The sequence below is a fragment of the Cryptotermes secundus genome, unplaced genomic scaffold, assembly GCF_002891405.2.
Source record: "Cryptotermes secundus unplaced genomic scaffold, Csec_1.0 scaffold537, whole genome shotgun sequence".
NCBI lineage: Eukaryota > Metazoa > Arthropoda > Insecta > Blattodea > Kalotermitidae > Cryptotermes > Cryptotermes secundus.
Genome location: NW_019740661.1, coordinates 2,905,498 through 2,918,980, shown reverse-complemented (window position 1 = coordinate 2,918,980; position 13,483 = coordinate 2,905,498). Strand labels below are relative to the sequence as shown.

Here is a 13,483-nt window from a genome sequence, read left to right as displayed (position 1 = left end):
TGTGTGTGTGTGTGTGTACATGTATTTTCCTTTCTCGCCACAAATGGCATAACTATTGGAAATGTACTTATTTTATTTTTCTCGCTTGTTAAAGCTAACTTCAGTTTTTCTTGGAATTGTTATTAATTTATTGCTATTATATAGACTGTCATATACTGTATTTTGCTCTTTAATATTTTTTGTGTATTTCTGTGTACTCGTGCTAACTTTGTAATTGGCCACTCTTCTGTTAAGTTTGCACGTAAATAAATATGAATTGAATTGAACTGAATTATGTATCTAAGATTGGATGAAGTAAGCCAGCGATTTTGGATATTACGTAAAGAGAAACTTCGTGATTTATGCAGGAGAGGGAAGTCTCGAGAGGCTGCTATTGACCTGGAAGGTGGCTACGATGATTGAGACAACAGATTCATTCAGGATACTCTCAGGGAAAGCACTTGGGAGAAGGAAAAAGAGCTTGTGGGATAACATTAAGATGGACCATATGTAGATAGGAAGCGAGGACCGCAGGCGAATGAAAGTATTCAGTGATGGCCGGTATTGGCTATGTTGAAGCTTAAAGAGAATAACTAAAATCTGAAACGTTTGCTTCGTAGAAACAATACAAGTAAGCCTGTTGTGTTATGTTTTATGTTTTGCACCCACAGAATGCAAGTACAAAGACTACAATATTCTTTTTTAGTTTCTTGGGGTGGGGTGAGACAGTCAATTTGGTACGTCGGTCACTAATTGGCCTATTGTACCGGCCCCGGATTATAGATGATGATGATGATGGATGTGGATCAGCCGATGGAATAAGAATTGGCAGGGGAAACCGAAGTACTCGGAGAAAACCTGCCCCAGTGCCACTTTGTCCACCACAAATCCCACATGACTTGACCTTGGCTCGAAACCGGGCCGCCGCATTGGGAAGCCGGCGACTAACCTGAGCTATGGCATGGCCTCAAGACAACAACAAGTTAGTGATCTCGATGCGGAGCGTAAAGAGTAGCAACAAAAAGATCTGAAATTGACTGGACATGTGTTTATAATAAGAGCCGTAAGGCTGCCACGTCACCAAAATCACCACGAGATGGACGCATTGTGCTGTGAGTTCAGAAAACTCAAGCCTGATCCGGGCCGTCCTATGTATCTAAATTTATATCAGCTGCGTGCGAGTCTGTTCCGCTTGCATAATGCAGAAATCATTGCTTTGGAACCTAGGGGACGGGGGGGGGGGGTTTCTGCTGCAACTGTGACATTTGTTGGTCCGATATGTCACTGCCACAACAACGTAAGAAATCTTGTCCCTGTGCCCGAACACCAGGTCATGAAAGTGCGTGCGGGAAGGAGAGGTAACGATCCACGTGCTGTCAGCTACCTACACCAGAGTACAAAATATACAATTTATATTTAATATTCCATTTGCTCGGTTTTCCTTGGGCAAACGAACCCAAGACCTTCGCGTGATTATCACGATGCTCTAAAAGGCCTTACTGTGTTTTAAGTTGGACAGTAGCATTATATAACGACACCGTATCACTCAGAGTTACTGGGTTTTTGTAATTACTTCATCGTCCGGTATTCTAGAAATTAGAAAACAAAATTCCGGACGCTAGATCTGTCTCCGTCCTCAGGTGAGGGGGTGGGAAGACACATACTCAGTTGGGTCCCTTAGAAACTGATAACCTCGATCAGTGATTGAAATTAGTAGGGAAGACACCTCAGTTGTGTCCCTTGGAAAGAGCTAACCTCAGTCAGCGATTGAGGTTATTAGGAAAGACACCAACTCAGTTGTGTCCCTTAGAAAGAACTAACCTCAGTCAGCGATTCATATTAGCTCTTTCCAAAGGACCAAACCTATTAGGTGTATTCCCACCTCTTCACCTGAGGACGGAAACAGATTCAGTTTCCGAAATGCTGTGTTCTATAGTTTCTAGAACCCCGGACGATGGACAGAGTCCAAGAACCCAGTAATTCTGAGTGGTGTACATCATCGTCAGGACACTTTAGAACCTGCTTGACACTATCAGTTTCTGCGATTGGTTTGGTTATAAATAATTAACGTACTTGAAGTGGAAGGTGTGAAGATTGTCTCTGCATATTTTAAAATGCCTTAGTCTTGAATCTTTCTAAAAAGTTATGAAATAAAGTATGCAGTGCATCCCACCAATTCACACAACATGGACGCTTTACTGGGGACGTTAGCTGAAAGTCCGTCTGTTAAAATAGTATTATTATTGCTTTATTGTTTATTAAATAAGGCGTTTATTTCCCCAATTTTCTAAGGTTCTGTTTAAAGCAGACATTTCTCTACACATCGAGGATGTTCTCGTGTATGAATATGTGTGTGGGATGGGGGGAAGACACTGGATTAAGTACGAAAGGTGTGTTGATGGAAGAGTGAGTGAATGATTTGATGAGAAGATATCAAATGTTGCTGGTTCCACAGTCTGACGTGCAACACGTCTTTCTATAAAACTTACTAAAAGTTATTCACTTTAAAAGCTTTACACGTCACTACGTTTCCACCACTATGAGCATAGGATGTTTAAAATTATAGACGAGGAAACTGCTATGTTTCTATATCGTGGCTTTGGTTAATACATGGTCCCCACTATACGCATGTGTATTCGGCGGCCGGTTGTTCTTCCTGTTGTGTTATGCTGTGCCTTTTTTTTTTTTACAAATGCATTTGTAAAAAAGACACACAGAATAACACAGCAGAGGGGACCATTTTGTTATGTGTAGGGTGGTACGCGTGACGAAAATAACTGGTTGTATTTCGGATGATTGGATTTATTAGCACTTCGGTTACAGGTTACAAGTTACAAGTTACAGGTTATCACTGATTTACGCACTTCCCACTCCACCGTTGTACACGCACTAGGATTCTCAGTCTTCACTAGTGGCCTCCTGGCAACGGATCTCAACACAGAAATCACCACTTCAGATCTTCTTGCTGTTTCGAATTCAATCACTCTGGAACCTCGGAACTAAAAACTCTTCTGTACTCACTCCTCGAGCTTACGGCTGACTCGTAACTGCCCCTGAACCAACTTTGTCACTGCACTCACTTGTCTTGTAAGCACTCTGCACATATTCACGGAAAACACCGGCTCTTTTATCGATCACGTCACCGCTTACACGGAAGTGTGTTTACCGAGCCGTTGCTTAGAAACGGATTGCATAACCCCGTTGTTCCACCACTGCTCGGTGCGGACCACAGAAAACACAGCCTCATCTACTGTTGCCTGTTGGACCGTGTTTACAAAGTTGTTGCCTGGTAACGCGTTAATTAAATCAATTAAAATATATTAATGACCAAAGCCACGGTACAGAAGCACAGCAGTTTCCTCTTCTATAGTTTTAAACACCTGATGATGACCATATTGGTGGAAACATGTAGTGGCGTGTAAAGCTTGTAAGGTGGATAACTTTTAGTAAAGACGTGTTGCAGGTCAGACAGTGGAACCAGTAACGTTTGATACTAAGGGATGTGCAGCAAGATGCTACAATATAATAGCGATGACAGGGATTTAATGAATGATGGGCGAGTTAATAGGTAAGTGAATTCCCCCCCCCCCTGGCACTACAGCTCCAGTGGGCTCCATGAACTTCTCCGTTCACTTCGGTTTTTATAGAGCTTACACATTCGGTAGGATTCCTTGGGCGGGTGATCAGCTCATCGCAAGGCCTCTACCTGTACACAAACACAGAAAAACGCACACACACAAACTAAACATCCATGCCCTGAGTGGAATTCGAACCCACGATCCCGGTTTCCAAGCGAGCAAAAACAGTACATGCCTTAGACCGCTCGGCTACCGTGACCGGCCACGTAAGTGAATTAGTGAGCATAATGTTTCTCTGATTTGAAGGCCATATAAACTTCTTGTAAAACTAAGCAAGAGATGGTAGGGTAACATGAAGACATCTTAAGGAAATTGGTTTTGAGGATGTGAGGTGGTTGCAACTGGCAAATAGAGATAGCGCTGAATTCTCGCGTTCTCCTACCACGGGGTTAGTTATTATTTATAGAGCTTGGCGGTATTTAAATTGAGAAGGGGAAAATGTATAGAAGCTGACCGTAATGCTGCTCTGTGATGACTGACGCTTCAAAGCGATATATCTGAGTAGCCGTTTGAGGGGAACCTTTGACACGCCATCAAATGGAATGGTTTGTTTGGACAGGTGAGATCTCCTTCTGACAGTGAAGTGCGGAATTCAGTTCTGCTTACGTAAAGTACATTTCGTCACTTCGAAAGATATAGTCAACTGATTGTTCTCCTGTCATTCCTGCTGCAGAACGTGAAGTCGAGAATCACGTTTGCATGTCTGTATGTCCGCATGTTTCAAATTCGATAACCACTGACATATTCTGATGAAATTTGAGACAGAAAAATTTAGCTAATGCTTGTGACTCGTATTACGGAGGTGCCTAGTTTGACTCTCAGCTGGGACCCCTATTATCCTGAGGTTTTACGTAGTTTTCTTCAGTTCGTCCAGGCAAATGTCAGGCTAGTACCTTAAATTATGCCACGACTCCTTCGTTGCACATCTTTGAGATTCGTCACTGTCATCCAGTCATTTAGCGCTGGATGGGCCGAGTTGGTAAGAGAGGCTTTAAATAAACTACCAGTGCATGAACAGATTTGGCAACGCTGAGTTTTATGGAACATCTGCCGACCACGTAGTTAATTTAATATATGGAGTTTATGTTTTATCCAGCTGAGGGTTACTGTGAACACGGTAAGTATTTTTGGGATCTATAATACTGGAGGATTATCTTGACTATAACTACGCTCTACTGTAGTTGGTTGAGGCACTATACTACAAGCCGGAAGGTCACGTGTTCGAGCTCCGATGAGTTTAATTTTTTTTTTCAATTTACCTAATCGTTCCAGCCGCACTATGGCCCTAGGGTTGACTCAGCCTCTAAAGGGCGGCCGGCGCGTAAGACTGACAACCTTACTGCCATCTTTGAGCCGATTGTCTGGAAAATGTGGGAGCCTCAATGTCTCACAACCTTATGGGCCTCCATGGCCTGCTACAGGGATAACTTTACCCTTATTAGCTTATCAGAAAATTTAGTCATTTAAGATAGTTTGTCAGTTTGTTGGTCCGTCTCTTTGGCCAATAAAATTTTAATGTGATTGCAAATTTCTACTGAACTCGGTATAAATTTATGACATTGGACATCACTCCGCCGCCATGTTTGCCCCCTTTTAAATTGCAGCCATTGTTTAACCTAACACTGCAGTCACAGCAACAGACACTGTGGCACTATTCATTCTGTTTGTTGTAACGAACCTTCTTCGCTGCTTGAACAAACCAAACACATTTATGTGAAAGAAAGCAGCAGTAAACTCACAGGAGATACAACCAGGCTTGACTTTCCCTTGCCGGGAACATCTTACGCTCCTTTGTATACAGTTAAGCAACCCACACAGGTTGATTCTTAGAACACGCGTACACCCACAGACCAGGGATCAGGGCTGTAGCTGTCAGGAAGCTAAGCCAATGCAAGCAGAATAAGTTCAGGAAATACCGAACCCTTCAGGTTTCACAAATCTCTTCTGTCAGCAGAACAGATATGAAAACGGCAAAGAAGAAAAGAATAAGACACGCAGTGAAGTTGCTCTCGTGCCTAATTAATTAAGCAGCACGCCATGAAGACGTATAAGGGAGTGGAGGTTATAGCTCTACCATTCTTGACCTCGGCACTAGATGGAGGTCCAGCTTCACGCTCCGGCCAATTTGTCCTTGGATGAAGTGACACTTTATGTACAAGGCTGTGTGGGCCCTAGAGCCAGTCTCGACGCTGTGGAAAAGAGGAAATTCTCTTGCCCCTGTAGGGAATCGAACCCCGGCCGTCCAGTCCATATCTACAAAATTTCGATAAAATTAGCATTTCATAGCTAGACATATCTGTGTGTGTGTGAGTGTGAGAGAGAGAGAGAGAGAGGGGGGGCTACTTCGCTACGCTGTCAGTATGGCGGTCTGCAAGGCGCCGAACGGTAGGCTGGATAACTAATTGCAACAGATTTGAAAGGCAGCGGCTGTGACGTAACGAAGCTAGTATCACAAAACATATCTGAAAACCACGATGGCCCTCAGCCGTGATAGCCAATTTCCAGACCAAAATTCAGACGGGATATCCCGAATACAAGTTCAGAGAATTGTCGGTATACTGACCTGCATACGTTGTCTCATGTAATCATCCTTATTGTTAGCGCGTTTGGTCCAGGGGTCGACAGTTTACTGATTCCATTACAATAAAATGTTTCCAGTTTCATCTTGAGTAATTCTTGCAGGTTTCCTCTCTGTGAGCAGATAAATAAAAAATAATAAACTCTTTGGCCTGTAGTCCGCAAGCGAACTATACCGACCGAGCGACCGCCTCTGGTTGGCTAAGTTAGTGCCAACTTATTGCGGATAGAGGGTATCGGGTGGTCAGCGCAACAGATTCCCACGGCCGTTAATCTCGGTTTTCTAGACCGGAGCCGCTGTATCATTGAAATACTTGTAGCTCTCACAATTACCCTCACGAGGCTGAGTGTACCCCGTTCCAGACGCAGTACTTCTCAGAAAATCTGTTAGCGCCGAGAACCGAACCCGGGACCTCTGGATCTTCAGCCAGGAACTCTGACCACTAGACCGCAGAGGCGGTGCTGTGAGCAGATGCTAATTTCAAATCAGTTTCGTCAGTGCTGATTCTTCGGTTGTCCCAGATATGCTGATCTGTCTGCTCCTTAACCCCACCGCATATTGTAGTCGGTGACCACCTAGAAGGCGCATGATCAGAAACACTCCTCCGCCCTTCTCTGAATCTTTCCACCTATTCGTAAATGTTTCTGTGGCTAATACAGCTGTCGCCACGCCGACCTGCCATTCTCGCGTCACTTTCACCAGTTCCACCCTCGCACCACAAAAATCGGATCACAGATCGTTTTTCATGTTTGGTGCTTTCCGTGAATTGAGCGGCAATATGGAACTTGTAACTGCCGGTACCCAAAGGACAGTGAATGCAAACTAAGTGTTCATAAGGGCACGTTCATGTTAACATAAGCGCAATCATCGTCTTTTTCTGCGATGACGTTGAGGCAAACAAAAATTATCGTTACGTTTTGACTTTCCTCCGTAAACTAGACTACAACAAAACCGGAAGTTAGAAACTTTGCCATTACAATATGGTGTGGGTCCCCGGATATGTGAAAATAATTCACGTAATACTGTAAATACTTTTAATTCAGCATTCGTATAGGGCCGTATAGGCATGAGCTGTCTTCGCTCGCTCGAACACAGGGATCGTAGGTTCGAATCCCACTCAAGCCATGGATGTCTTTGTTTAGGTACCAGTCTTGCGACGGGCAGATTCCCCATCAAAGGAGACCTACCGAATGTAATAGGATTACGAAACTGAAGTGAAACAAAGCGTTTCACTGATCCTCTTTGCTCCAAAGTGGAACACGAAACAAAGAGAGAGAGAGAGAAATATTCATATAGGGAAATAATCTGAAAATTTGCTATGCGAAAGAAATTAATCAAATGAAGCACAGACGCTGGAACTGTTTGTCCTGTGTATCAATAAGTTAAGTTATTAAACTAACCATACAAATTGTCACACTAGTATTTGTGAAATATTTGTAGTAGCTTGAAGAAAGACATTTAAAGGGGATAAAGGCGATGTAAAGCATGGAATGTAAATATAACCATGACTGTTGTGTTGGAAGCATGGATGAGGAGTTTTCACCGCTTGTGTTGCACTCCCAACAGCCCACAGTACGAGTTACTACTGAGGGCTACTGAGTTCCTCTCTACGGTAGCTGCCACCACTCTATTGGTCGGTCATCTTATGTTATCTTCGGATAGGATCACGTGGATCGGGTGCAAGGTGTCTAACGGCAAGGATGTGGTTTTTGAATTACAGTACTTATATTTTTTAACATCAACACTCCACCCTGCCGTAGTGTGAAACTAACCTGGTTCTCTTTCAGTAAATAATAATTTTGCCAACCTCTCTGATCTCTGATGGCACTGAGTGGTATCCAGTTTCGTGCCCACTTCCTTGAAAGTAGAATCACTGCAGTTAGAATCGATCTCAGGTATCTGGGATCAATAGCTACTGCTCGAAGGAAGGTTCCTGTTGTCCTGAGACATTCTCCTTGGCTGGACCTCACTAGTGACGTCCGTCTCCGTCGCGAAAGTAATCGAAAGACGCTTCCAAAAGCAAAAACCTTCCGAACTACCGTCAGACTCTCAACCCAGCAGCTTTTTCGCAGGCACATCAATGAAGTCAGCGGCCACTGCAGCCCTTCCGCGTTCTTGAAATATGCATAATAAGAACATGCGCGGTGCTGGTTGTTCCCCGTCTGCATGTTAGTTAGTCTTCCTGGTTGCACAATCCACGCCTCTGTGATCTATTGGTTAGAGTTTCTAGCTACAGATCCAGAGGTCTGGGTTCGATTCCCGGTGCTACCAGAATTTCTGAGAAGTAGTGGGTCTAGAACGGGGTCCACTCAGCCTCATGACGATAATTGAGGAGCTACTTCAAGGAAATAGCGGCTCCGGTCTAGAAACCCGAAATTAACGGCCGTGGGGATTCGTTGCGCTGATCACGCGACACCCTTTTCCCGCTAAAGTTGGCACTAACTTCGCCGACAAGCGGCGGTTGCTCAGTCGGTATAGTTCACTTGCGGACGAAAACCATGGAGTTTGTTTGGTTGTACAATCCACAATTCTAATATTTCTAACTTCCAAGTGAAAAGAAAACTATGAGGGGGGGCATGTGTTTAGACCGTAACAGTGGCATTGTCATTTTCACAACAAAATTTTATTACGAATACAACAATGTCAGATGTATGAATGTCCATAAGGAGGACATTGGACAGTCAGAGTTGGCTTTATGTTTTATAAAAATATTTCGGATAGAGCATGGAAACTTATGGTGTCATATAGCCTGCATCATGAGAATATTCAGCACTTCTTGGTGGACAGCCGTGGAATAACTCTCATGCTTTCAGGGAATTATGAGGAAATGCAGAACATACACAAAATGTACTGACGGAGGACATTATGTATGCTCCTGCACGTTCCACCGAGACTACTTTCGCTACGCGCCTTCTACCCTGCGGCAGAATCACTTTGGGAAGGCTGGTGGTATTCATCCAAATTGTCAGTGGCGTGTGCTTTTCAGAATATGTAATTAATTAATTATTGTATATTATGTAATGTATAATGTAATACATAAGGAACAGGTTAGTCAGGGGACACGCGGTACCGTAGTTGGTTGAGGCAAAATGCTACAAGCCGTGAAGTCACTGATTCAGTTCCCCGATGAAGTCATTGGATATTTTCAGTTCACCTAGTCCTTCCAGCCGCACTATAACTGGAGTCGATTCAGCCTCTAACAGAAATGAGTACTAGGAATCTTTCTGGGAGTAAAGGGCGGCCGGAGCGTAAGGCTAACTACCTTACCACTATCTGTGAACCTTCAGAAAAAATGTTATATTTTAGCGTCCTGTTACACACACACAAATCCAGCAGTACAACGCATGCAATAACGGAGCAAAACACAACACAGAACACGATACACAAATATATATGTAGGAAGAATGCTTACATAAAAGAGGATTGGCGTAATTCGCGTGTTTGAGTGCGACGTAGGAAGAATCCTGAAAAGTTTTATTATTTAGAATTCATCGTCTTATATGACGAATACAGATTTTAGTCATTTTAGAATGAAGACATTATGGCATGCAGTACAATAGTTTAACGTGCATAAAGACACCTGAAGATGGCACATTAGTGCTGAAACAGGTAGTGTGGAAGTGAAGAATAAGGTGAAAAAATGTACACACTGTAAGGCGGTCAGCATAAACCGTGGACTTCAGAAAAATGTTAAGCTTTTTAAATTCTAGTAAATTTCGGTTCTCTGAGGCTGCAAAATTTGCATAGATTTCGGGCAGTTTGTGGTTCAGTATATTTCATATTCTGGAAATACTCGAAAATCTGTTCAGTTATTCCGTTATTCGAAAATACTTTAAAGGATTTGCTACAAGCGTTTCTAGGCACAGACTCGGTATACACGTTCCAACTGCAACAATGGAAGATGTGTCTTAGTGGATGAATGTTATAGCTCGTGGCTAGGTAACAGTCAGCGAGCCAACGAACTCGCTGGCTAGGAATCACGTAGCTTGTGTTTTCTGTGTTGTCCGTGCGGAACCTAGATAACGAAGACCTGTCGTAGCTTATACTTGTGAAGAGTGTAAAAATATATATATCACATATTTACTCCTCTGAGAATAATGTAACCTCTGGTGAAATAAGGTTTATAAAGTGAACAACAATTAAAGAAAAAGACCAACCCATCCTTCTTATCACTAAGGATGACCAACGAAGATGGAAAAAGAAGACAAAGGTCTAGACACTAAACCAAAATGTGACCATGGCTTCCAGAGGAGCTTGATGCCAGGAGTGACTGTGCTTGCTGATTGCTGGCAGTAAACTTCTGCTCTGCTCTACTTAGATTATGCAGAGCCCAATGCAGTTCAGTGTAGTTAGGAGTCCAGGAGAGCTTTTAGTTGGGTTCAGAGGTTCCATGGTGATTGAACAAGAAAGGGAATGAATACTTCATAGTGATTTGAAGTGCTAGTTCTGTGTTCAGATCTAGCGAAGACGGCGAATCCTAGTGTGTGCGTGTGTGTGCAGCTGTGAACTGTAAATTGTGCAAATCATCGATAGCGCTGTATTGATTGTAATTAAGATAACTTGTAACCGAAGTGCTAATGAATCTAATCATCCCATCTAGAACCCGTTAATTTAGTCACGCGTACCCTCCCACCATGCATGTGACAATAGTTTGCTTCGGAACATTTAAAATGTGCATATTACGTTAACATTCGACAAGTTAAATCTCTTCATTCTATAAGAATTAATTTTTATCATTTATTACCAATCTTTTTTTTTTGTCTTGTATCTAAAAACCTAAGGATTAAAATCTCCCTCTTGTTTATATACTTGTACTTATGAAAATGATCTCTCGTTGAAAGGGGATATCGTAAATTGATGTTTTTGAGAACACATGATATATTGTTTGGACCTAAGAGGATGGGGTTCAGCTTGTAATGTGTTTCTCCTAGGTTCTTTTCTTGCCTCGTTGTGGGAACCTGAAATTGAAAACGATAAATTTCTCCGAAACTTCTCTTCTCAACAAGAGAAACTCAGTTCTCTCCGTTATTATGTGCACACGTGTATTTTTGTTTCCAAATGCTCTTGGGTTCATTATTTTCTTCCCAGCTTTGAATTAAAAAGTCAGAATAGTCTATTCCCCATTTGAATTTCTTACTGACATAGCGTTTTCAAATATCTGTCTGCTCAGGACTCATGAAAATAAGTACTAGCCAAAAACTGGGTATTTTCGGCAGTCCGCTCGCATTAAAGGAGGACAGGAAACGAAGCATTCCTCAGAGAGAATTTCATTGAGATTTTCATATTCATATCCCAGCTGTATAAATTATTTAATTGTAAGAAAGAAGCCTGAATTTGAAGGGATGTATTTTTACGTTGTATACTACACCACTCTGATCTATATTAAATCTTAAAAACCTATCAGAAGACAAGCAGATTTCAACACAAAATATTATTTTGTGCTGTTCCGACATGTTTCGACATTTAAATGTCGTCTTCATGTGTATCCGTTCAATAGATACATTAGGAAGAACTTGCTTACGTTTCTTTCAAACTATTATTTATGTATAATCGATAATATTGTGAAGTGACCTTGAACACTTTTTACTAATGCATTTATTTAATGGATACTCCTGCAGAATACATTTGAATGTTGAAACATGTAGGGGCATCAACTAAGTTCAACAAGTAGTACTATGTGTTGTAATTTGACTGCCTTCTGATAGGTTTTTAAATATGCTAAATGGACTTTTGCAACAAGGGATAAGGCAGCCACAATTAGCAGTCACTCATGTCTATGCTGAAGGTATGATGTTTATTTGCCATCGGATGTACAGAGATTTCTGACTTTACATTTCACCTGTGTGGGATTTCATATTGGCAGTGTTTTACATTTTCGTGAGCTGTAGATATACATTAGATGTCCGCGTCCATGTTGTCCACTGGTGGCGTTGTTTTAACCACGAGAGTTCCAGTCTGTGTAGTCGTCCAGATAAGGGGTGGGTAGATAATTGCCACATTTCGGGAACTTCCGCGGCACTGGTGGCCAGTCACCGTCGTTTCCCACCTGAATGACCACAGCCATACCAGTCGCCACGTGGTACAGGAAGTGGCAGTGGAAGAACCACAAACCTGACGAGGACAACACCAACAGATTACAGATTAGCTTAAATTTAACAAAAAGGTAAATTTATCCCTGTGCTTAACTAATTAAGCACTACGCCATGAAGGCGTATGGGGCAGTGGATGCAAAGACCCACGTTTTCTTGACCTCTTCACTAGCTGGAGGTGAATGGTCAGCTTCATGCCCCGGACACTTAACTCCCGCGGAAGAGTCTCCTATACCCATTGGATAGGATGGTGGGTGGACCCCAGAGCCGGTCAGGACAAAGTGGAGAAGAGAAACATTTTTACTCTTCTAGGACTCGAACTCCGACCCCTTGGTCGTCCAGTCCGTAGCCAGTCGCTATTCAGACTACGCTGTCCCGGCTAAAATTAAATAAAATGTTAATTTTCATTAAATTGTAACAGGGCAATCCCAGTTCAACTCTCGGGCTGACCAGCCGACGTAGGCATACACAGTGTGTCCAGGTTCTGTTAGGACTGTGTTCATTAAATACACAAGACGTGAATTATTTTCAAAATTTCACTCTTTTTATTCAAAATAGTCTCCTTCTGAATCAATACATGTGTGCTTGATGCATGATAATGGGACATAGACTCGTTTGTAGCTTTTACGCAGAAAGCTATTTCGAGTGTCGGACAGTTCTCCGTGGATTGGTTCATACAAGTCGTGCACTGTTTCATGTTGGATTGTCTCCATATTTTGCAGTCCGTTTAAATTTCGGCACCAGAATTCTTGTTTGACCAGCCAGTAATGTTAAAATAATTCCTACTTTGCACCTGGTCACCGGAAAGCAGATTGTGGCAGAGCGACCAAAAAGGTACTGTAAATTCAATTCAAGCTCGGGCGATTCTTAAGAATTTACAAAATAGATTATGGCTTGGTGATGCGTCTTGTTCTTCTGTAAGTCTTCATCAGACTCAGAGTACAGGCGATCTGCCTTCTTTGGGTGAGCTTCTGTAAGTTTTTATCAGGCGATCTGCCTTCTTTAGGTGAGCTTCTGTAAGTCTTCATCAGGCTCTCAATCTACAGGCGATCTGCCTTCTTTAGGTGAACTTCTGTAAGTCTTCATCAGGCTCTCAGTCTACAGGCGATCTGCCTTCTTTAGGTGAGCTTCTGTAAGTCTTCATCAGGCTCTCAGTCTACAGGCGATCTGCCTTCTTTAGGTGAGCTCCTGTAAGTCTT

At 42.6% G+C, this 13,483-nt stretch overlaps 2 protein-coding genes across 3 annotated transcripts in view; one reads left to right on the top strand and one right to left on the bottom strand.

Moving 5' to 3' along the window:
- LOC111872507 (tectonic-2-like) overlaps positions 1-13,483 on the top strand; it is a 600,257-nt gene that overhangs the window by 223,921 nt on the left and 362,853 nt on the right. The window lies entirely within an intron of this gene.
- LOC111872508 (laccase) overlaps positions 11,969-13,483 on the bottom strand; it is a 23,938-nt gene continuing 22,423 nt past the window's right edge. Inside the window, exon 12 of the mRNA XM_023866498.1 lies at positions 11,969-12,306. Coding sequence (XP_023722266.1) covers positions 12,131-12,306 — 176 coding nt within the window. The 3' untranslated portion in view covers positions 11,969-12,130. The remainder of the gene's footprint in view (positions 12,307-13,483) is intronic.